The 23085-nt window shown below is 39.2% G+C and overlaps 2 protein-coding genes across 3 annotated transcripts in view; one reads left to right on the forward strand and one right to left on the reverse strand.

The window, feature by feature from the left end:
- The window catches only part of LOC127965197 (3-hydroxyisobutyryl-CoA hydrolase, mitochondrial), a 28506-nt gene extending 6308 nt beyond the window's left edge, over positions 1 to 22198 (forward strand). For both annotated transcript variants that reach the window (XM_052565858.1, XM_052565859.1), the window contains exons 7-14: positions 1422 to 1500; positions 12028 to 12173; positions 13839 to 13925; positions 16908 to 16966; positions 18142 to 18223; positions 20074 to 20193; positions 20341 to 20374; positions 21078 to 22198. In XM_052565858.1, the coding sequence (XP_052421818.1) occupies positions 1422 to 1500; positions 12028 to 12173; positions 13839 to 13925; positions 16908 to 16966; positions 18142 to 18223; positions 20074 to 20193; positions 20341 to 20374; positions 21078 to 21193 (723 nt within the window). In that variant the 3' untranslated portion in view covers positions 21194 to 22198. The remainder of the gene's footprint in view (positions 1 to 1421; positions 1501 to 12027; positions 12174 to 13838; positions 13926 to 16907; positions 16967 to 18141; positions 18224 to 20073; positions 20194 to 20340; positions 20375 to 21077) is intronic.
- Positions 5614 to 10136, reverse strand: LOC127965198 (zinc finger protein 213-like). Its single transcript, XM_052565860.1, has 2 exons — positions 9106 to 10136; positions 5614 to 5792 (listed from the first exon to the last, which is right to left on the reverse strand). Exons 1-2 carry the CDS (start codon positions 10099 to 10101, stop codon positions 5790 to 5792), a joined length of 999 nt encoding a protein of 332 aa, XP_052421820.1. The 5' UTR covers positions 10102 to 10136; the 3' UTR covers positions 5614 to 5789.
- Positions 22199 to 23085: the final 887 nt, after the last annotated feature.

A 23085-nucleotide genomic window follows, 5' to 3' on the forward strand; every position in this document is an offset into this window, starting at 1 on the left:
AAACACTGTTACCAAACTATTCAGTTTGTTTCTCAGTCTGCTCTGACTCTGTGATAGTTTGGATGGAGGTTCTCACTTTATCGTAATCACACTAATGAGTTGTCATGTAGGGGACACATGTACTGCTTCTCAAATCCCCCAGGAGAAGATGATTATTGTCTATAAATGAGCAGCCCTCTGAGAACGCAGCCCCCAGTTGGTTTCATAATAACTGATTTTATGGTGTGGATTTTGTTTAACTAGATGAGAGTCATGTCAGTCATGCTCTGTGATATGATGAGTCACATCAGCTAAATATATTAAAGTGAGTGAGACAATGATGCTGTCTTATACTCATCTTTTTTTTATGACAGATTCAGGTTGAGTTTTGGCCGTGTTATTTTGTGTAACGACAAGTTTTCAAATTTTGCCTTTTCAATTTATTTATTTTTCTCAAGTTTTTGAGGATAACTTATTACAAGGGGTGGCTAATGTTTAATATAATGCCATCGTTCAAATTAATCATTTTATTCAGGAAGGATATATTCAGTTGATCAAAAGCCACAAAGACATTTTAAATATTACAAAAGATTTATATTTCAAATAAATGCTGTTCTTTAGAACTTTTTATTGAAGAATCCCTAAAAAAATGATCAAACGGTCTCCACAGAAATATTAAGCAGCACAACTGTTTTCAACATTGAAAATAATAAGGAATTTTTGCTGCACCATATCAGCATATCAGATTGATATTTGGCCAATATTGATCATTTCAGAATTAATCGGTCAGTTATTATTGCTGAAAGACCTGATGACCATTCAGCTAGGGTTGCAACAGGAAAATGTTGCCATCTTCACATAAATAATTTCCCTAACATAACAATTTATAGTAACCTGTCATTTTTAAAGCATCACAGTTTCCACTGAGATATTAAGCAGCACAACTGTTTTCAACATTGATAATAATAAGAAATGTTTATTCAACTTCATCTTATTAGAATGAAAGATAATGTAACACTGAAGACTGAAGTAATGGCTGTGTAAAATTAAGCACAGGCATAAATGGCATTTTAAAATATATTAAAATAGAAAACTATTTATTTAAATTGTAAGGATATTTCGAAATATTAATATGTTACTCTGGTTTTTGATCAAATAAATGCATCCCTTTTTTTCCAAAAAACAATTTTTTAGCAAACCCCTAATTTTTCAATGCCAGTGTTTTATCTATGTCTCAAAGAAATCTACAGGATGGCTTTAAAAGGCTTGTATGTATAAGAAACATGAGGATGAATAACGAATTTTCATTTTTGGGTGAACTGTTCCTGTGGTGTCTTACAGTGGATGGGTGTGGAGACTTGAACCCTCATTCTACAGCTCTCTCCTAGTCTGTGAACATTGTACCCAGTTATTGATTTGTACCGTTTTCTCTCTCTCCGCAGGGCGTGGGTCTTTCAGTTCATGGACGGTTTCGTGTGGCCACTGAGAAGACACTGTTTGCCATGCCAGAGACGGGCATTGGTAAGAGGCAGCCTGTGTTCCTCTCTCTCCCTGAGGGCTGTAACTGGGTTATAATCTCACTTTTCATTAATAATGCAAGATGGCTTTGGTTGCACAGGAATCAATAGTACTTTATCCAAAAATATGGATGTGAAAAGTAAACGTGAAGCACATCATTTGCCAAATAAGAAAGTGTAGCTTTGGCACATAAATTTAAAGGAATAGTTCACCCAAAATTTGCTGAAAATGTACTCACCCTCAGGTAGGTGAGTAGATGAGTTTGTTTCTCCATCCAAAGAAGTTTGAAGAAATTTGGCATTGCATCACTAATTCACCAATAGATCCTCTGCAGTGAATGGGTGCCGCCAGAATGAGTGTTCAAACAGCTGATAAAGCATCACAGAGTAGCAATCTTTTTTTTTCCCCTCTGTGGTTCACTTATAATTTCAGTAAGGTTTTTTTTTTCACAAATATTACTTTGCATCTTGACTTAGATATTTCCAGTCTTTCCACTCATGACCAGCCAAAGTACAAGCAGATCAGTGTGAAATGACACAGCACACATTTTTGTAGCTAAAAAAAAAAAACTAAAATCTTCTCAAATCATTGCCTAGCCCAGAAGGCCTCTCCAAAGCAATTTTTCACAGCAGATTGTTCAGGTCAGTTTTATGTGGAAACAGTGTTGAGAGCTGGTGCAGATTGAAGCACCTGTCTGATGCTTGTGGTCTCTGATTGAGCACCATGCTAAAACACTCTACAGATAGCGTCAATCTCCCTTTTGCTCATGGAAGGAATTCTGGCGATGCGGACAGCATCCGATCAATCTGCTGCTGATATTTAAGTAGATGGGTCTTGTTCCAACTATGGAACAGGGTATGCAGATTTAATTTCATAACCTCTCATCTGATCGAGGTGGAAGGTTCAGTTCATAGTGACATTAATTTTGTTAGAGAGCAAAGTATAAAAACAGAGTACAAGCACAAAGTGCCATGGGTGTGAATAGAAAAAAAAAAGATTTTAGTTTTTTCGAAATGAAGACATTTTTGACACTTTCAACAATACAAGTCATGTTCAGACCATTGTAATTGCAAAAATTTCTTGCAGATGCAACTTACTTTGTTTATTATTTTTTCATTATTTAAGTATGACTTGCACTACAGTTGACATTACCGAACATTTGGGATCTATGAAGATTTTGACATGTTTTTGAACATTTATGCTCACAAAATCTGCGTTTATTTGATAAAAAGTACAGTAAATTTTGTCAAATTGTAAAATATTATAACAATTTAAAATAACGGTTTTCTGTTTTAATATTGTATAAAGTATAAAGCCATTACTGTCTTCAGTGTCACATGATCATTAAGGAATTATTCGAATATGCTGATTCTTATTAATTTTTAATAAGAAACATTTAATATTTTTATGAATGTTGAAAACAATTACTTTGCAGAATATTTTTGTGAAAACAGTGATACATTTTCTCTACGATTCTTTGACAAATAGAACGTTCAAACGAACTCTTTATTTTAAAGAAAAAAAAATGTACTTTCACTTTTGACTAATGCTTATTAGCAGGATTGAAGTATTAATTTCCTAAAACTAGTGAACCGTTATACCACTGCTGATGTTTTCAGTGACACTGAGCTTGTCATAACCTTTCAATTCTGTCATCACTTACTAATCCTGAAAATACCTGGTTAGACATGAAGGTGAGAAAATGAAGACAAAATGTTCATTTTTGGGTCCAAAGTGAATGTTTCCACATTCATCTTTCATAACCATTCTCTCAGAATACACCCATGTGTGCTGCATCTCGCTTTTATTGCACATGCTTTAAATGTTTTCATTCCACGTTCTAATCACACCCTGTGAATGGTATGCCTGGAGCCTTGATGTGCTATAAATCAGATTGTCTGTGATGAATACTTTGCCCTTGTCCCTATCACATGCTTCTACACATTTAGGCAGAAGTCTGCCTTGGCTATTGTAGTTCATTCTGGACTCTTAATGAGAAGGCTTTACAGCATTTCCTCCTGTTGTACAGCGTCCTTCAGCTCTTGCAAGCCTTGCACGAAGAGTCCCTGTGGACCTGTTTGAGTGGCAGGAAGTAGTGCTAATCACAGTCTGTGACACATCTGTTGAGCGTCTGTGCACGTGTGTGTGTGTATGTGTGTGTGTATCTGATTGAGTGAATGCACTCTGTGTCTGTGTGCCATCACCCGCTAATTCCATTAAGAGCCTGTGTCTCTCAACCCCAATAATCCTCTTTGGGTTAGCACTTGTCTTAATGGTTTATTCTGCAGTAACATGGCCAGACTCATGAGTCCCTTAAAAACCCGTTCTTCCTTATAGTTCTTCTTCTTTGACATGAGGTGGTTAAACAAGTACTACATCATCATATTTGCATGGAATTTATGTGGCTCTTTAAAAACTGTCTGTTACATCTTATATCATATTATTTATTGCAAATCAGACTTATAAGCACAGTCATATAAGCAGCATAATTTAGGAAATCTGCATAAATAATAATTTGGACAAACACATCCCAGACATCCCACCCTGTGGTACATTTAGGGGTTTGATCTAGAATTAAAAGTATTTTTATTATATATATATATATATATATATATATATATATATATATATATATATATATATATATATATATATATATATCTATATATCATTTTTTTTTTTTTTTTTTTTTTTTTTACTTGAACATAGATTAGTACTACTGAAAATATGTTTAGGATGAATAACGTTCCAGATGAGTGAAGATACATTTATTAGTGCTGTCAAACGATTAATCGCATCCAAAAGGAAAGTTTATCTTTACATTATATATGTATGTGTACTGTGTATATTTATTATGTATATATCAATACAAACACATACAGTATATATTTTTACGATATTTACGCTTAAACATTTATATATTCATATTCTTATTTTATATGGAAATATATTTAATATATAAACAAAATTTTTCTTAAATCTATACATAGATGTGTTGTTGTAGTAATTTTGTTGTTTTGACATTTTTATTAGTTTGTTTCATTTCATTTCAATTTAGTTTTCGTTCTTTAGTACTTCTTTTAGTACTACCTAAAACTAAAATAATAAATGTTGCCGCCGCAATACATTTTTAATAATTTTATTTCAATAATCATATATATTTTAAGTACCAAAAATGTTTTAAGTTTAAGCTAACAAAAAACAACCCATGACTTGGCAGCATTATAAATGTTTCTGTGGAATCTGCATAAAAAATGATTGATTAACAAATGTTTAGAGCAGATTTTAAACATGTTTGTCCAATTGGAATTGACTGCAAAAACACTCCAGCTCACACCATTGTTGGAGCCGCTGTTACTATGAAGGAGCTCTCAAACAAACAATGTTTCAGTCGTGTTTACATTTTTCTAGGAATTAATTGGTGAGGGGACTCTTGTGCATTTATAAAGAACTGATTTTTTATGCATGCTTTAAATGCTCCAGGCTAAGTGGGATTCCGGAAGGAAAGCACCACGAGAAGCATGGTAGCAGTAGAGTCATTTGTGCTGAGCTGTGGTATTCAGCCATGGTGGCACCTTCTCTGACAATGTGCCAGCCATCTGTGTGCCGAAAATGCCCCCCTCCCCCCTCGCCTGAAAAAAGGTTCCACCCCTTTACCCCCTCCTGCTGATGGATTATTTGCTATTTGAGTCTTAAAACTATGCCGGCCATGAGACAAAGCCACTGGGTGAATGGCAAGCGTAATCTGCATTTATGATATTACATTTGCCTCCTGGAATCAGGTCAGGGGACCTAATCCTGTCCTGCTTTATTCAAAATTGTACCTCCTGCTGGGAGTGTGTGTGTGTGTGGGGGGGGGGGGTCAGTTTTCTCAGCCCCTGCTACTAAAAAGAAGCACATCAGGTTAATAAGATTGTTGCGCCACACAATGCCATTTCATAACCACATCCTGCAGACTGAAAGGGATACTCCACCCCCAAATGACAATTGTGTCATTATCACTTACCCCCAACTCATTCCAAACCCAAAAAAGATTTGTTCATCTTCAGAACACATTTTAAGGTATTTTGGATGTTGTAAAACAGTTCGTTAGATAACGGACAAGGAAGTCAGGGGTGGCGAAAAATGCTCTTTATTAATTCAAAATAAAACACGATAAACAAAAGTAAACTGCGGCTCGGCTCTCTGCCTTTAAACATATAACCGCACACAGACTGCTCAGCTCTGCTCTATCCAAGATCCAGCCTCCTCTCGCCGGTCTGCTCGGCGCTTATAAATCCTCTCTCCCCCAATCACTGGAATTACAGACAGGTGTCAATCATTAATCATTTGACCTCCTTATTACCGCTTGTCCCCACATTCTTTCTCCCGCTGCAGTATTTTCGGCTTCCCACGCCCCCCTCGCCACATACCCCCACCGCCCGACTCAGGCCGGGGAGCACTCCGGCCTGCAGCAGCCCCCCCCACCCTCCTGGAGAGGAAGTCGGCCACCGCCATCTGGGCCCCCGGCCTGTGGATCACCTTGAATTTAAAAGGCTGTAAAGCGAGATACCAACGGGTGATCCGCGCGTTGGTATCCTTCATGCGGTGGAGCCACTGGAGGGGCGCGTGGTCCGAACAGAGAGTGAATTCCCGTCCCAGGAGGTAATAGCGCAGAGTGAGGACAGCCCATCGAATGGCTAAACATTCTTTTTCAATGGTGCTGTATCTAGTCTCTCTCTTTGAGAGCTTTCGACTTAGATACAGCACCGGCCGCTCCTCTCCTGCGACCACCTGAGACAGGACTGCACCCAACCCCCTGTCCGACGCGTCCGTCTGCAACAAAAACGGGAGATTAAAGTTAGGAGAGTGCAAGAGCGGCCCGCCGCACAGGGCAGCCTTTACCTTGGTTAAGGCCTGTTGGCACGGCTCCGTCCACTGGACCGGATCTGGTGCTTCCTTTTTGGTGAGATCAGTCAGCGGGCTGGTGAGGTCCGAATAATTAGGAATAAACCTTCTATAATATCCCGCCAGCCCCAGGAACTGTCTCACCTCCTTTTTGGTCTTGGGGCTTGGGCAAGCTGCAATTGCTGCGGTCTTGTCAATTTGGGGACGCACCTGCCCATGACCCAAGTGGAAGCCCAGATACCGTACCTCCACCCGCCCAATTGCACACTTCCGTGGGTTCGCCGTGAGTCCAGCCACCCTTAAGGATCTCAGGACCGCACGCAGATGTTCCATATGCCGCTGCCAATCATTACTGTGTATAATGATGTCGTCGAGATAGGCAGCGGCGTACGCGGAATGGGGCCGGAGAATCTTGTCCATAAGACACTGAAAGGTGGCGGGAGCCCCGAATAACCCAAACGGAAGGGTGACAAATTGGTGCAACCCAAACGGCGTGGTGAAGGCCGTTTTTTCTTTGGATAATGGCGACAAGGGGATCTGCCAATACCCTTTTGTTAAATCCAGTGTCGAATAAAAGCGAGCCGAACCTAACCGATCAAGCAGCTCGTCAACTCGGGGCATTGGATAAGCGTCAAATTTCGACACTGCATTCACCCTTCGGTAATCAACACAGAAACGGACCGAGCCGTCTGTTTTAGGGACTAAAACTATCGGGCTCGCCCAGTCGCTATGCGATTCTTCTATTACTCCCAACTCTAGCATGGCCGTTAATTCATCTTGAACCACCTTTTTTTTGTGTTCCGGTAAACGATAGGGGCGGCTGCGCGCCACTTCCCCGGGGACCGTTTCGATATGGTGCTGTATGAGATTGGTGCGACCCGGCAGGGGTGAAAACACGTCCGCGAAATCTGCTTGCAACTTGGCTACCTCGGCAAGCTGCCGTGGCGAGAGGTGATCTCCCCCAGGGACCAGAGCGAGCGGGTTGGTTTTGACAGCTGCTTCTGGCCCGAGATCATCCTCTGCTGAAATTGTCACGGCTAACTCAACCGAGGCCACCTCATTCCACCGTTTTAGCAGGTTGAGATGATAAATCTGACGTGAATTCCCTCTATCCGAACGCACCACCTCATAATCGAGATCCCCCACTCGCCGTGTAACCACAAACGGTCCTTGCCACTTTGCGAGTAATTTAGAACTGGATGTTGGAAGTAACACAAGCACTTTCTCTCCCGGTGTAAATTGACGCGCTCGCGTACCCCTGTTGTACAGCCGACTCTGTCTGTCTTGAGCCTGGAGCAAATTCTCCATAGACAGCCGCCCCAGAGTGTGAAGTTTTGCTCGAAGGTCCATGACATACTGAATTTCACTACGGCTGTTTGAAGGCCCCTCCTCCCAAGCCTCCCTAATGACGTCAAGCACCCCGCGGGGCTGACGACCATAGAGAAGCTCGAATGGGGAAAACCCTGTGGAGGCTTGTGGAACCTCCCGCACTGCGAACAACAGGGGCTCGAGCCATTTATCCCAATTTTTGGCGTCCTCCTTAACGAACTTACGAACCATGGATTTCAATGTGCGATTAAATCGTTCCACCAAGCCATCTGTTTGTGGGTGATAGACGCTGGTGCGAATCGATTTAATGCCCAGTAGTTCGTATAGCTCGCTTACCGTACGTGACATAAACGCCGTGCCCTGGTCTGTGAGGATCTCTTTGGGGATCCCCACTCGGGAGATCACCCGAAACAGTGCGTCCGCCACACTCTTTGCGGAGATTGTGCGTAGCGGCACTGCTTCTGGGTATCGTGTTGCATAGTCCACGAGAACTAATGCAAAACGATGCCCGCGTGCTGAGCGTTCTAATGGCCCGATGAGGTCCATACCAATTCTCTCGAAGGGGACCTCTATCAGTGGTAAGGGACGCAATGGCGCTTTAGAAGTGGCCGGCGGATTTACCAGCTGACATTCCCGACACCCCGCACACCACCGGCGGATGTGCTCGTGAATGCCCGGCCAAAAAAAACGGGCCATGAGCCGCTCACGTGTCTTTGCTTCCCCCAAGTGGCCTGCCATGGGACTACAGTGAGCCGCCTGGAAAAGCATTTCCCGACGGCTTTTTGGGACTAATAATTGGGTTATATTCCTATTTGACTGGGTATCTTGGGTCACCCGATACAACCTATCTTTTATTATGGAAAAATAAGGGAAAGAGAGAGGCTGGTCAGGCTGGAGAAGCCGTCCGTCGATGGTGCGGACCCGGTCATACACGTTTTTAAGCGTCTCATCACGAGACTGCTCCAGTGGAAAGTCATCTAGCTCAGGGGACCTGAAGTCCGCCCTCGCTCTCGTTTCCTCCGAGTCAGCCTGTGAAGGTCCCGCAACTGCATCGCCAGCCTGCGCCACCGCTTCTCCGTTTCCCTGCCCTGTCTCCCAAGAAGCATCCGCACACAAAACCCCCAATAATTGTGTAAAAGCTGGCCAATCTGTCCCCAAAATCAGCGGATGCCTAAGGTGGGAATTAACCGCCACCTTCATTCTATGCGTTTTCCCCCGAAACTGAATACTAACCGGCACTAGAGGGTAGTCCACCACATCCCCGTGCACACACCTCACTTTAACCTTGCGGCTTGTATCCAATGCCCTCTGTTGCATCAGGCTTTGATGGATGGAGGTTTGGTTACAGCCCGAATCCACCAACGCCTGATATGTACCCCCCTCGATACTCACAGGTATTTGGTACAGTCCAGCCTGATCGGGGGCGGCCGCTGGGGAGTCGGGAACCCGGATCAATGCTCCCACTTCCATCATTGGACACCGGTCCAGAAAATGCCCCGGGTCCCCGCATCTCCAGCAGGCCGGCCCAGGCCTTCCCGCCGCCCCAGCGGCAGAAGGATGGCCAAAAGATTGGTGGAGAGAGGAGAAAGGGGCGGAGGGACCAGTAGCCCCTGCGCCCTCCCGTGTCCCTGGTCTGTTCCCCTGGAAGGCCCCACTCCGTTGTGGGACACGAGGGGGCACGTTACTCCGCGACCTGGGAACAGGAATAGGGCGAGAGGGAGAGGGATGGGAAGGAGAAGAGAGAGAGAGGTTAAAAAGGGGCTCGCCACCCCCCGGGCACGCCACCAGATGGTCTTCAGCCAGCTGGATAGCCTGCGTCAGCGATGACGGGCGGTGGCACCGGACCCACTCGGCCGTCCCCCGAGGCAGCCGAGCGATGAACTGTTCCAGTACCACCAGGTCGACCACTGCTTCGACATCGCGATCCTCCGCCAGCAACCACCTGCGGCAAGCATCCCGGAGCTGTTGGGCCATCACGAAAGGCCGGCCGCTGTCCCCCAGCTCCCTTGACCGGAAGCGTTGCCGATGTTGTTCGGGGGTACGGCCGACTCGCTGAAGGACGGCCCGCTTCAGGTCGTCATAGGCCAGGAGGTTCGCTACAGGCAGCTGTTGGGCCGCCACCTGTGCCTCCCCAGTCAGCAGCGGAATGAGGCGCACCGGCCATTGTGTGCGCTCCCAGCCACACGCCTCCGCTGTTCTCTCAAAGAGATCCACAAACGCCTCTGGATCGTCTTGTGGACCCATCTTCATCAGCGGGACGTGCGCTAAGGAGGGGACTGCTGCTGGGGTGCCCTCCCGGCCCAGAAAGCTCCGGAGGACTCGCCGGTCTTCATCCTGGGCTTGGACCAACAGCCGGAAGCGATCCTCCTGCTCCAACTTGAGGTCCATCAGCGCCTGATGTTGGGTTTGGTGAAGACCGGCGAGTGACTTCACCAGCTCCGCAAGTGGCGTTGCTGTCGCTGGCTGCATGGCGGCGTGCCGGCTTCCCTGTCCCGGGTTTCGGCACCAGTGTAAAACAGTTCGTTAGATAACGGACAAGGAAGTCAGGGGTGGCGAAAAATGCTCTTTATTAATTCAAAATAAAACACGATAAACAAAAGTAAACTGCGGCTCGGCTCTCTGCCTTTAAACATATAACCGCACACAGACTGCTCAGCTCTGCTCTATCCAAGATCCAGCCTCCTCTCGCCGGTCTGCTCGGCACTTATAAATCCTCTCTCCCCCAATCACTGGAATTACAGACAGGTGTCAATCATTAATCATTTGACCTCCTTATTACCGCTTGTCCCCACATTCTTTCTCCCGCTGCAGTATTTTCGGCTTCCCACGCCCCCCTCGCCACAGATGTAAACTGGGAGGCTTTAGACCGTCCCATAGACTGCCAAGTAAGCTACACTGTCAAGGTCCAGAAAAGTATGAAAAGCATCGTCAGAATAGTCCATATGCCATCAGTGGTTCAACCGTAACGTTATGAAGCATTGATAATACTTTTTGTACGTGAATAAAACAAAAATAATGACTTTATTCAACAATTTGTCTCCTCTGTGTCTCTCTATATCAATGTAGTGCCATTTTGGAGAAAATGAGCTGTACCCAGCCGTGCCATATTCTCCAAAATAGCTACGGTGATGTGGAGAGCAGATGTGGTAATGCATATGAACAATGCATTTGATAACGGTTTATGCTAGAGTTTTAAAAACTAGGGGCCAAGGACCCCCTTTCAGGTGCCTGTAATTAAATAGTGTAAAAATATTGTTTGTAGAATAGTTCTCTTTAGTATTTGAAGAATTTCTCTTTTGACTTAAATTTATAGTTTGACTCACTATTATAATAATTTAATTCCATTTTTAAAGACATGAGAGGTTTATCATGATTATTTTATTATTTCTGATTATGTTTCTCAGGTTTATACTTCTAATATAACTCCAGTTAATTCTTAATATAATATGTTATTATCTTTTGGCTTTAGTAATGGCAATACAACATTCAATTAATTGATTGTGGAAACAAAATTCAAAAGTTTACTACTTTTCCTACATGGCATAAATGGTCTGTACATGGAAACATACAGCTCCCTAAATACTTTAGGAAGAGTGTCCTTTGACCCATATTAATATTTGTCTGGTCATTGGCATAAAAATAAAATGTGTAATGCCCCTGCTTTATGTGACAATGAAATAGCTCATATAATAAAGGTATTTTTATTCAAGTATTTCTTTAGTATCAGTTTTAATATTACTTATGAAATCACTTGAGCAATTATAATAATTCCCTAAAAAGCTGATTTATACTCCTGTGGCCAGAAAATAATCTTTTTTTTTTTCTTGTGTAAAGAGCATTGGAAGTCATGTTCTGTACAGTCTTAAGTTGAAGAACAACAGCACAGCATAAACAGGCAGCAGATGTCACTATGTGGCTTAAACAATGAATAAATCTTACTAAGAGAGGCAAGAAGTGATCGTTATGGATTGAAATACTTCCTCAAACTGTTTGTTCAGTGACCTTGAGTTCGTAATTATTTTTTTTGCATTCATTTTCTCAATAAGGATTTTTTTAAATCTTTCAATAAGGCAGCCTTGAAACAAACCGACCAACTCTGAATTACAGTACATTTAATTCAGTGCAAAAAAAAGTGTTTGGACATAGGAAAAAGTACAAACTTTAATCAAACTCATCCCATGAAGCACTGCAATCAATTAATTAATATATATATATTAATATTAATTTTTTTTAGTGGAGAAAAGGATTGGGAATTTTGTGTCCAGATTTGTACTTTGTCATGCTCTAAATGGCTTTTGTTTTGTGTGTTGATAGGTTTGTTCCCTGATGTTGGTGGTGGCTACTTCCTGCCTAGACTTCAAGGCAAACTCGGCCTCTTTCTTGCCCTGACCGGGATCCGCCTCAAAGGGAGAGATGTTCAGAGGGTCGGGTTGGCTACGCACTTTGTGCAGTCCGACAAGGTAATGTGTATAGAGACTGACCAATATACTGCCAAGTTTATCAGGTAATCATACAGTTTTGAGGTTACTAAAATATACAATTTATCCAAATAACTATCAGTTTCCCTCGCATCGGTTTGTCTGCTGATGGTGAATTGATATTGCACATTTTTCTCTTCACAGATTTTTTTTTTGTGAAATATTGTAAAATTACATTTTCATTTTCAACTTTCATAAATGTTATATAAAATGTTTAATATTTTACAAATAAAATATATAAATATGAAATAAATTTAACTTGTAGTACATTATACACACATATTGGATATGACTGTTTCATGTTATCAAATGTTTTCACTTCCAGCTCCAGGTTAGAACAGTGCTAGGAAGAAGCTTTTATGATTATAGAACCGTTTTAAGACAAAAAGATGAAACTTAGTTTCAAGGTAACAATGACTGGAAGGGAACTGTGCTGGTGCTGGCCTCCTGGGATTTTGGGCAGCAGTTCTTGCATTTGATGCTGAAATGAGAGAAGTTACTGAAAGGAGAGGACTTAGTCAGCATTTCTCAGGCTTGCCAGCGAGCGTTCGGCAGCAGGGGGCGACCGAGCCCTGACACGACGCCCAGTTCATGTGCCAGAGGTGAAAATGAGGACCAGGGCTTGGCACTGCTGGAGAGAGGGGCATACAAGCCTACGCACACACACACACACACACACACACACACACACATCCTCTGGCCAAGGACAGACGACCAGCAGGATCTGGCATACACACTACACACAGAAGTGACTTGTGATAAAAATAACCAAAAAAGGGCTCAGGACAGGGTGTTAGTTTGTACCGCAGAACTAGTTGGGAGCTGATTCAATTTGTTTTATGAGGAATGTAAAACAACCCTGACAATTATATATTGAGTGAGCCTGTATTCTCATTCATCATCACCAAGAGGAGCAAAGGGTCAGGGCATTTTAAAATTGTGCTTTTCAGGCCTGGAAAGCTGTATAAACTAATGGTAAAACGTGGGGGTTTTATAGTGAATATACATTTTCTAAAATATTTAATCTTTGTTCTATTTGTATATAAAATATATATTTAATTTTTTTTTCAGTAATCAGAAGTGGATGAAATAAATGTTTCCTATGTGTGGGTGAATTAAATACCATTCTACCTTTTATATCTTGCTTATATCCATTTTATTCAGTATGTTAGTATAGTGCATCTCACAATGCATATTTTTAAAACCAGTGTTAGAAAGAATATTGACTTTCAAATCCCTGTGAGAAAATCCAGTGAAAATGTAAAATATCTGTGCAATTAGGAGTTCCATGTGAGGGTGAATAAGTTCCTCATGCTAATTTTCTGTGCTGATGACACTAAAAGTTTTTAAAAGAACTGTATCTGTGGGTAGTGGACTTGTTTTTGCATGCAAACTTTAGCTGATGTGACCTTTATACGCAATGTTGAGAGCGCACTTGTGGCCCCTAAAAGACCTCCCTGGTAACCAGCACACTATGGTTTTGGATCAGAGTTGTTTTATGTTGTGTTTCACTGTGTCTCAGCATTACCTTCAGGAAACACCTTGTAAAAATTCCTCTAATAAACAACACGTTTCCTTCTCTGCTCTTTAGTATCTGATTTAGACCCACTAGATTGTTAGAATTTTACCATTTCTCTCTCCTATCAGATTGCATCTCTTGAGAAGGATCTCGTTGATCTGAAGTCTCCATCTAACATTGATGTGGCTCAACTGCTGGATTCTTATCAAGAACAGGTATGTGGCACAACCTGAGTGTCTGCGGTTACATTATGCAGTGGTGGGCTTGTGTAAGCCGTCACCATTGCCACAGTATACAACACTGATGGATTTGCTTTCAGTGCGTCTTTATAGAGTAAAAAAAAAAAAAAGTCATTATTTATCCACAGTGTGTTTTTCCAAACCTGTATTAATTAGCTTTCCATTACATATAGGTCATTTTATATATATATATATATATATATATATATATATATATATATATATATATATATATATACATACATACATACATACACGATTAATCGCATGTGTTGCTGATTGTCACTGAAAAGCTACACAATATTGCATTCATAATCGCAGATGAATCGCATGCGACTATGAACATGATATTGCGTAGTCTCTGTCTCTTAAGTGCAGCTCCATTTGAAAGCAGGTGATGGAAATTTACTGCTAATCACGGAACCGGCTTTATTAATGAGACACGTATGACAAATGACAATCGCATGCCATTAATTGTGCAGCCCTAATATATATATATATATACACAGTATATACATTTGTTTATACTTTATTTTAAGGTGTCACTGGTACAGTGTAATTATACGTTTAAGTTCTGAGTATTATTAACTTCATGTACTTACTATATGGTTAGGGTATGATTAGGGTTCATTTTAGGGTTACTTGCATGCAATTATGCATAATTAATTGTTGTTATAATAGTAAATGCATGTAATATGTGTGAAAGGACACAGTCAAATAAAGTGTTACAAAAATAATAATATTTAAATTACATAATATCTAAATATTATATCATTTGTATTATTATTTAATGATAATATCTTTATTGTTGTTATTTATTGTTATTACTTTTATTATATAATTTTGAAAAATGTGATAGGAACCTTTGGACTCTTGTTTCAGCAAGCCATAATGAACATAACGTTTTTTCAGTGAGAGTATTCCCAAGGCCGCTCAAAGTCCTCTGCTGTGTTTTACTATATTTATTCTAGTCATAATGACTTTATGATCATTATGACTATGGTATGGATTTATGGCTGCCGGTGCTTAATGCTGTGAATTGTGTGTGCTGAACAGGAGTGTCTAGTGAAGATTATTGTGACTCATACAGTCTTTACGTCACAAAGCTTTCCAGAAATCCTTGGGAAGGAGGGACTGATAACACGTGGCTTTCATGCTCCGGAAAAACTGCTTTCACATACCATTCCCAGACCTTTTTTGAGCATTTATTTTCTTTTATTGTCTTTCAGTATCAACAAATCTTGATATTAACCTTATTTAAAGTTGGGGAAAAATCAATTAATTATTATCTTTGCATTATGATAGGGCACTAATGATGTTATTTATGTCTGACAATGATCCTGCTTCAAAGAGAGTTTTATCTACAGCAGCTGTCACTAAACCATAAAACCATATACTTATATCAACTTTGTTCAGTAAGGTTGCACTAATTCCTGTAGATTGTTTGATACTAAAGATTAGATAGGGTGTATCCAGACCTTAGCAGATAAGGGAGGAATATAGACACTTTGATTCTGTTTTCAGAGTGCTAATACAGAATCCATTACATGGAATCAATTCAGTGGCAATGTATTGAAATCGAGATATCGCTGTCTCTGTATCTCCAAAGCAAGCATAAAATGGAATGTCTCTGGAATTCATGTCACAGCTTTTAAGCATTAGAAGGGTCTAAATTAGGTCAACCAGCCGTACACCTACACAGAAGAGGAAATTATAAATAGCCTGAATCTGAAACAATCAGTCAACAGTGCACCACTATCTTGTATACATTAGGCGATGTATACAGGTGCATCTCAAAAAATTTGAATATTGTGGGGAAAAAAATCTTATTTCAGTAAGTGAATCTTTCATATTTTGTAGATTTATTACTTGTAAAGTACGAACTTTTTTTTTTGATTATTAGAGCTTAGAGCTCATGAAAGTCAAAAATTTAGTATCTCAAAATATTTCAGAAGATCATTTAAAAACAAAGTATTTGCAAAAACAGAAAAGTTTCTCATCTCATCTTTCTCTTAAAAATATCCCATATTCCATATGGGGTTCAGGTCAGGCATGTTGGCTGGCCAGTCAAGGACAGTAATATCATGGTCAGCAAACCAATTGAAAGTGGTTTTGGCACTGTGGGCCAAAAGTCCTGCTGGAAAAGGAAATCAGCATCTCCAATAAAGCTTGTCAGCAGATGGAACCATAAAGTGCTCCAAAATCTCCTGGTAGATGACTGTTGCTTGTGCACCTTTTTCTACCCCTTTTCTTCCTTCCAGTCAATTTTACATTTAATATGCTTTGATAGAGCACTCTGTGAACAGCCGCCCCATTCAGTATTGACCTTCTGTGACTTGCCCTCCTTGTGGAGAGTGTCAAAGATCGTCTTCTGGACCATTGCCAAGTCAGCAGTCTTCCCTGTTATTCTGGTTTCAAAGAACAAGAGTTGTCTCGAATTTATACTGTAGGGATGGTCATTTAATGAATCTCAAATGTAAATATTCTAATATTTTGAGATACTGGATTTTTGACTTTCATCAGCTGTAAGCTCTAATCATCAAAATTAAAACAAAAAAACTTTTTGAACAATTTATTTACATGTAATGAATCTAGAATATATACAATTTTCACTTTTTGCAATGTTACATAAAGCAAGGAGCAATATTAAATATACATTTATTTTTAGATGCACCTGTGTGTGTGCGTGTATATACATATATATATATATATATACACACACACACACACACACAGACAGACACACTACCAGTCAAAAGTTTTGAATGTTTTTGAAAGATGGATCCTACACTTATTATTCAGCTTCAGACACCAACCATGATGTCTGAGAGGACAAAAATGGCATTGCACATACACACAAACAGACAGTTGAGGATTGTAGCTGTCTGGGTTGAAATATAGCCCTGTTTATGTGCTTCAACTGGTGTTTAAACACAGACTGCTGTTATCTCTCCTCAGAGCAGTCTGGATGCTGAGAAACCTTTCGTACTGCAAGAACAGACAGAGGCCATTGACAGGTAAACCTAAACACTCTTCTCTCCTTGCTTTGTGGTCATATGCCTAACCCAGAATAGAATGAAACTAAAATTCATGACTTCAATGATATTTAAGTGTGTACACTTGCCCTATAGACTTCCAGTGTAAGTGCACTACGTTTTTCTTCTCAAAATGATCAAACATGTATAATTAAGCCTCAGTGTGAATATATTCATACTTTTTTTTTTCTTCTAGATTATAGATTTCCAGAATCTCCTTCTCATGCGATTCTGAAACATTCCACAATAATTCATAATCAGAAATGTAGGTTAACTGTTGATAATTCAGTTCACTTTTTTTCTTTTTTTATGGATTCTTTGATGAATATGGTTCAAAAGAACAGCATTTATTTGAAATAGAAACCTTTTGTATCATTATAAATGTCTTTACCATTATCATACGGTACCATTTACCATAAATTTGTAATTTCCTTCCAAAAAAAAAAAAAACTGATGACCACAAACTTTTGAATGGTAGTGTATGTTTTTAGCTGTATCTCCCAGCCCTAGTATAAATCAGCATTGTATTTAACCTGTAATACTTAAGTATGAATGGCAGTGGAGTTGTGTATTTGCATACTGTGACGTGACAGTGTGGTTACTGTGACTAAATCATCCGCAGGAGCAGTGTTAGCCTGATAGGAGTAGACTTCACACTTTTGAAACCGATTAGTTACACTTCTGGCTTTGTGTCTGTTTCACTGGATAAGCTTTAGACACCAGCCTTAAGGTGCTGGTAAAGCTTAGAAGTTTCCAGCAGTTTATCACACTCTGAAAGGCCCATAATTCCATGTGCAGGGAAAGGTTGGGTTTGTTGATTTAAAGACATGAAATGATCAGTTTGATAAATATTGGACATGTTCCAAAACTCAGATTCCACCATGACCAGAGTTTGAGGGTTTAGTGGAACAAACTGCCTTGAGCCTGTACACCCCTCGTTTACCTGCTTTTGTGGTGTCTGACTCTGCATTGGATATGAGCCTTACATAACATCAGTTCATGCTGCACTAATCTGCTGTCCCAGGATTAAATCTGATGACTAATTTGGCTTGACTGCTTGAGCATGATGCAGAAAAACTTCCACAGATGGGGTTTGCATACGTGTTCGTGTTTGCAGGACTGGCCCTGTAATTTTTCTTATTCTTCTATTGTTTCAGGCTCTTTTCAGCTGGAAGTGTGGAGGAGATCATGGAGAACCTTAAGAAAGATGGCTCTGCCTTTGCTCTCAAACAGACTGAGGTGTGTTCGTGGATAGTGATTAAACATATTTTTTTTTAAAAATAAGTTGATCCAAACGCGAACAATGTTGTGATTTAAAAATGTAAGTCTTGTCCTCACACAAAGCTGCTTATGACTTCAGTATAGTGTAGCCTATGCTTTTTGTTTAGTATTTCTGTTGTTGTTTTTTTATCACTTTGACATTTTAACACTAGTCCTCACTCATTTCATTATATTGAAAAGAATGTACTCGATTTTGAGCACAATGGCCCTTTTGTGCACTCCAAAAAAAATAAAAAGGTTTGGGACGATATGAGATGAATAAATTATGACAGTATTATTAAATTTCACTTTTTTTAAGTTAAGTTAACATGCAGGTAAACTAAATGCACCACATGGACCTTTTTTTCTAATAAGGTATGTTGAGCTGATTTATTCAAACATATTCAGGAAATAAATGAATACTTGTATTCCGCATGGATATGTTAAATTGATAGTGATAGAAAAGATTGATATTATTACAAAATATTTCTGTTGTGAATAAATTACATTTCTTTTTGTTATTTTTATTCCTCGAATCCTGAAAAAAGTATCTCAAGTTCCAATAAAAATGTTAAGCAGCACAGCATTGATAATAAATAAGCATATTAGAATGATCTTCGAAAGAATCATGTGAAACTGATGAAATTTCAGCTTTGCCATTACAAGAATATATATATTTTTTAAGTATATTCAAATAGAAACCCCTTTTTTTTATTTTAATATTATGTCACAATATTACTGTTTTTTTCCTTTATTTTTATTTAAATAAATGCAGCCTTGATGAGCATGATGTATGTGAAATACATTCTTTTAAATTGATCCCCAACTATTGAATGGTATAGTTGATACCTATAAGCTAGTATTTTAAATATAATTTTCCTTTGTTTATACAAAAAAATTAAGATTATATCTTATTCTTTGTTTCTGCGTTGAGACAAGCTGTATATTCATTCTAACTCCCAACTGCAAGTGATGATTTTATGAACCTCATAAAATGACATGGCAGTAGGGAAGGTTTGGTTTATTGTTCTTCATACAGGAGTGTGTTTCCATGTCCTGTTCCTGCAGCTGGGTAAAGCGTGAGAATTTCTGGAATATTTGGGCGAAATAAACAGAATGAGTGCATATGGCTTCTCATTTGAGGTCAGCGTGCTCTATGCTGTATGCAAACCCTCTCTTCTATTGCGTAATGGGCCCTGAATCATATTATGCCTCATTAGTATTTCAAAGCCATTCTGTTTTTCCTCCCATAGCGCTACTTTCCCATGCATCACTTTGTTTAGAGGGAGCTGTAAAAAGGAAATTGATGTTTGACATAGTGACGTTTTATTGTTGAATATTTACAGTTGCTGTTGCTTGGTGTATGTGTGTGGACTATTATTTTTTTTGAGTGAAATTCTGTTTCCTGCTTTTGTCCTTTCGTGACCTAAACGAAGTTACAATATAAATAATGGCAATAGCTCATTATACTGTATTATACAAAGCGACAGTGATGTAAACAGAACATGCCGTTTGAATTGAATGTGAGGTTTTATGACCAAGCAGGTCACATAAGTTTCTCTCTGGACACAAGACTGTTTATGGACTGGCCCTCTGCTCATGTGGGGCCTATTTTTATCAACAGTACACTTGGCAGTTACCCTTGTGTAACCTCACCGTTTGCACATTTTGGTTATGTGTGGCCGGTTTGATGTCTTCCCCAGCTCACATTATTTAATTTTATGTTTTGTTTTTTAATTTATTATTTGTTTGATGGATTGATAGATTGGGAGATAGTCAACAGTTCACAGATCGATTTTAAATGAAGACTAATTATTATTATTTTACAGACTCTGTCCAAAATGTCCCCAACCTCTCTGAAGTTAACTTTCCGGCAGATTCAGGAAGGAGCGAGAATGAGTTTGCAGGAGGTGTTGGTGATGGAGTATAGACTCAGTCAGGCCTGTATGGTATGGAATGCAATTATCTGTAAATGCAGTGCTTTATTTCATTACCCAAATCAAATCAGCTTAGAGCTGTGTTGGCAGATTTTTCACATGCCAGTTATTCATTTAGGGGAAATATTTGTGTCATGAGTTTTTACTTTTGCTTTTCAGAGAGGCCACGATTTTTATGAGGGAGTCAGAGCAGGTAAGATGCACATTTTCTTTGAAAAAAAAAAATATTAGTTCCTATTGATAAACTAAGATATATAAGATAAGATGTATCAAATGAATGTTGGTTTTAAAGAGTTGGTGAATATCTAACCTTATATGTAATCTTGAAGAATCTCATTTAAATAAAACATTTTGTAATTTAAAGCCATTTAGAAAGTATGGTGTTCTGCTGCAATAATCCATAAAATGAAGTTTTTCATTTACTACATTTACACGTTACATACACATTTCTATCTGGAAATATCACATATGCTGCATCTATGATAGTATGTTTATGGTTCATTCCTATTTTTGTTAAAACAACATTTAAAGAATAGGGTTTTCTTTTAATTAAATTCCATTTTAAATTCAAATTACAACTCCACATTCTGTTTACTTCCTTAGTTAAATTCAAATTCAAGAACTCAATGGAAATTTCATTATTATTAGTCATTATCTTCAAAATGAATGCATATGGGAAAAAAAATATGCGAGTAAAGGTTAAATTACATGTCTGTACATTGTTGATGTTAAAAATCCTATAATATCTGTTATTAATAATTATAAAGGTTATTTATAGGGTTTTACCTAAATAACTGTGCTTCTGTTGCTTCACTCACCTAACAAGTTTTTTTCCAGAACTACCCCAGAGAAAAGACAGGGCATAACTGACAGATTTTTCTCCTCTGTACTTGCAGTACTAATCGATAAAGACCAGAGTCCAAAGTGGAACCCTTCTACCCTGTCTGAGGTCTCAGAGCAGGCTATAGAAGAATGTTTCAGCTCTCTGGGTGAAAGAGATCTCAAGCTATAGAAACCCCTCTCAAGAATCCTGTAAGTTGCTTTCACAAGCCTCTGAAATTTATCAAAGAAATCTGCATTGTTATTAACGAATGCAAAAATAGTCTTTTAAATGTTCCTCTGAGACTTCTGCGAAGATCCTCTGATCCTTGAGATGAAATGAACAATGCTAGTTTCTTGAGGAAATTCAGAGGATTGGGGTGTTTTCTTTGTGCCATTACACCGGGAAATGATATTTAGAGTAAGCTAACAATTGAGAGCAGTCTAGTCATATTTTAAAGGTAAAGTTCATCCATACATGAAAATGGTGTCATTTTCACGACTGTATGTGTTGTCATTTACTCAACTTCTTTTAATCTTAGAATGCAGGTCTTTCCCACAAAAATAAAATCAAAACGATTCTACAGATATTAGTTTTGAGTTCTGCAGGAAGAAGTTAAAAATGACATCAAGTTGAAAAAATAATGACAGAGTTTCTTTTTTTGGATGAACTATAGGACAATATGAATTTACAGCACTCTTGTCAGGGTGAATTATGTTTTTTTTTGCATACTTCATTCTTAAAATGTCTTTTTCATCCATACTGTGTAATCATTGTTGTGAACCCTGTGGAAAGAAAATGGCAGACACTCATTTTTGCACATGCTGCAATCTGTGATTAACCCTGACAACGTTAACACATCCCCTGGCCACGATGGTGGGATTAAAGTATTGTCATGTGATGCATAATACGACTACCCTTAACCACAGTGTTTACTACACAAGCAGTTCCACTGGCCTAGACTAGAGAGTATCAAGCCTTTGACAGAATAAATCCGAATGATCTTGAGACAACCGTCATGCCTTGGATTCAAATTATGTGCTTTTGCTCTCATATAACTGTGGCTGCTCATAAAAGGTGTGTGACCTATATATAAATGATTGTATTGTGTCTCTGTTTTTGATTTTGATAGTAGATATATGGCATAAGATTTCAATGTGCGCACAGTGCATCTCAATAAAACAACAGTGTAAAATATCTCCTGTATTCATTGTGAAGTAATTAGCAAATTGACTGCCAGACTCAATAGCATGGCAGCCGACCAGTTAATCTACTTATTTGTGGTGTTCATTAAAGCTTTGTATATACTAAGGGTTAGGGATTTAAACAAGCACACGGTGCTACAGTATGGACATGAATGGTACCTCAAATTATGACATTTTGCAGAGAAGACTGCTAATACTTTTTGAAGCAATCAGCTTCATGATTTTCACTTGGTGGATAATTCAACAACATTAAAATTCCCATAGACTTGCATTGAAGGAGCTCATTTTAACTCTGTTTTAGGTGTTGTGATAAATATTGAAACAGAAGAAATTAAGACAACAGTTGAGGTATCAACAAAGGCCATGGTTTATTTATTGGCGTAGCAGTTTTTTTCCCTTTTCTTTAGGTTACAGAAACAAGATTACAGGTAAATCACTTTCGTCTGAAATATACACTGAAATATGAAATACAACGGTTTTGATCAGAATCATCAGCACCTTCTCAAACATGACTGGAGACCCTAGGAGAAATCAGCTTGACAGTACAAGCTGGAACAAATGAAGTCTGGCTGTTGTTTATTTATATCATTTTTTAGGTGATTAGACACTTTCAAAGAATATAATATATAACAAAATATAATCAAGTGCTATTTGGAGAGTAATGAACACCAGGGAAGTCTGTGCTGATTGTTCTTTTAGATGCTGAGATATTCTGAAGCTCTGATCTGAGCACATACAGTAATGTGCTGAAAGGCCTCACAAAATACCACTTTAAGACCTTCTTTCATATCTTAAGAGTTTGCTCTGAATTTATGACTCGTTTAATTGTCTTTGCAACAGGCCATAACAGTGACTACCCACGTCTTCAGTAGCCTTGGT

The sequence above is a fragment of the Carassius gibelio genome, chromosome B9, assembly GCF_023724105.1.
Source record: "Carassius gibelio isolate Cgi1373 ecotype wild population from Czech Republic chromosome B9, carGib1.2-hapl.c, whole genome shotgun sequence".
NCBI classification, from domain to species: domain Eukaryota; kingdom Metazoa; phylum Chordata; class Actinopteri; order Cypriniformes; family Cyprinidae; genus Carassius; species Carassius gibelio.

Excerpts from the sequence above, each read along its gene's own strand:
- LOC127965198 (XM_052565860.1), bottom strand. The coding sequence starts at position 10,101 with ATGGACCTCAAGTTGGAGCAGGAGGATCGCTTCCGGCTGTTGGTCCAA.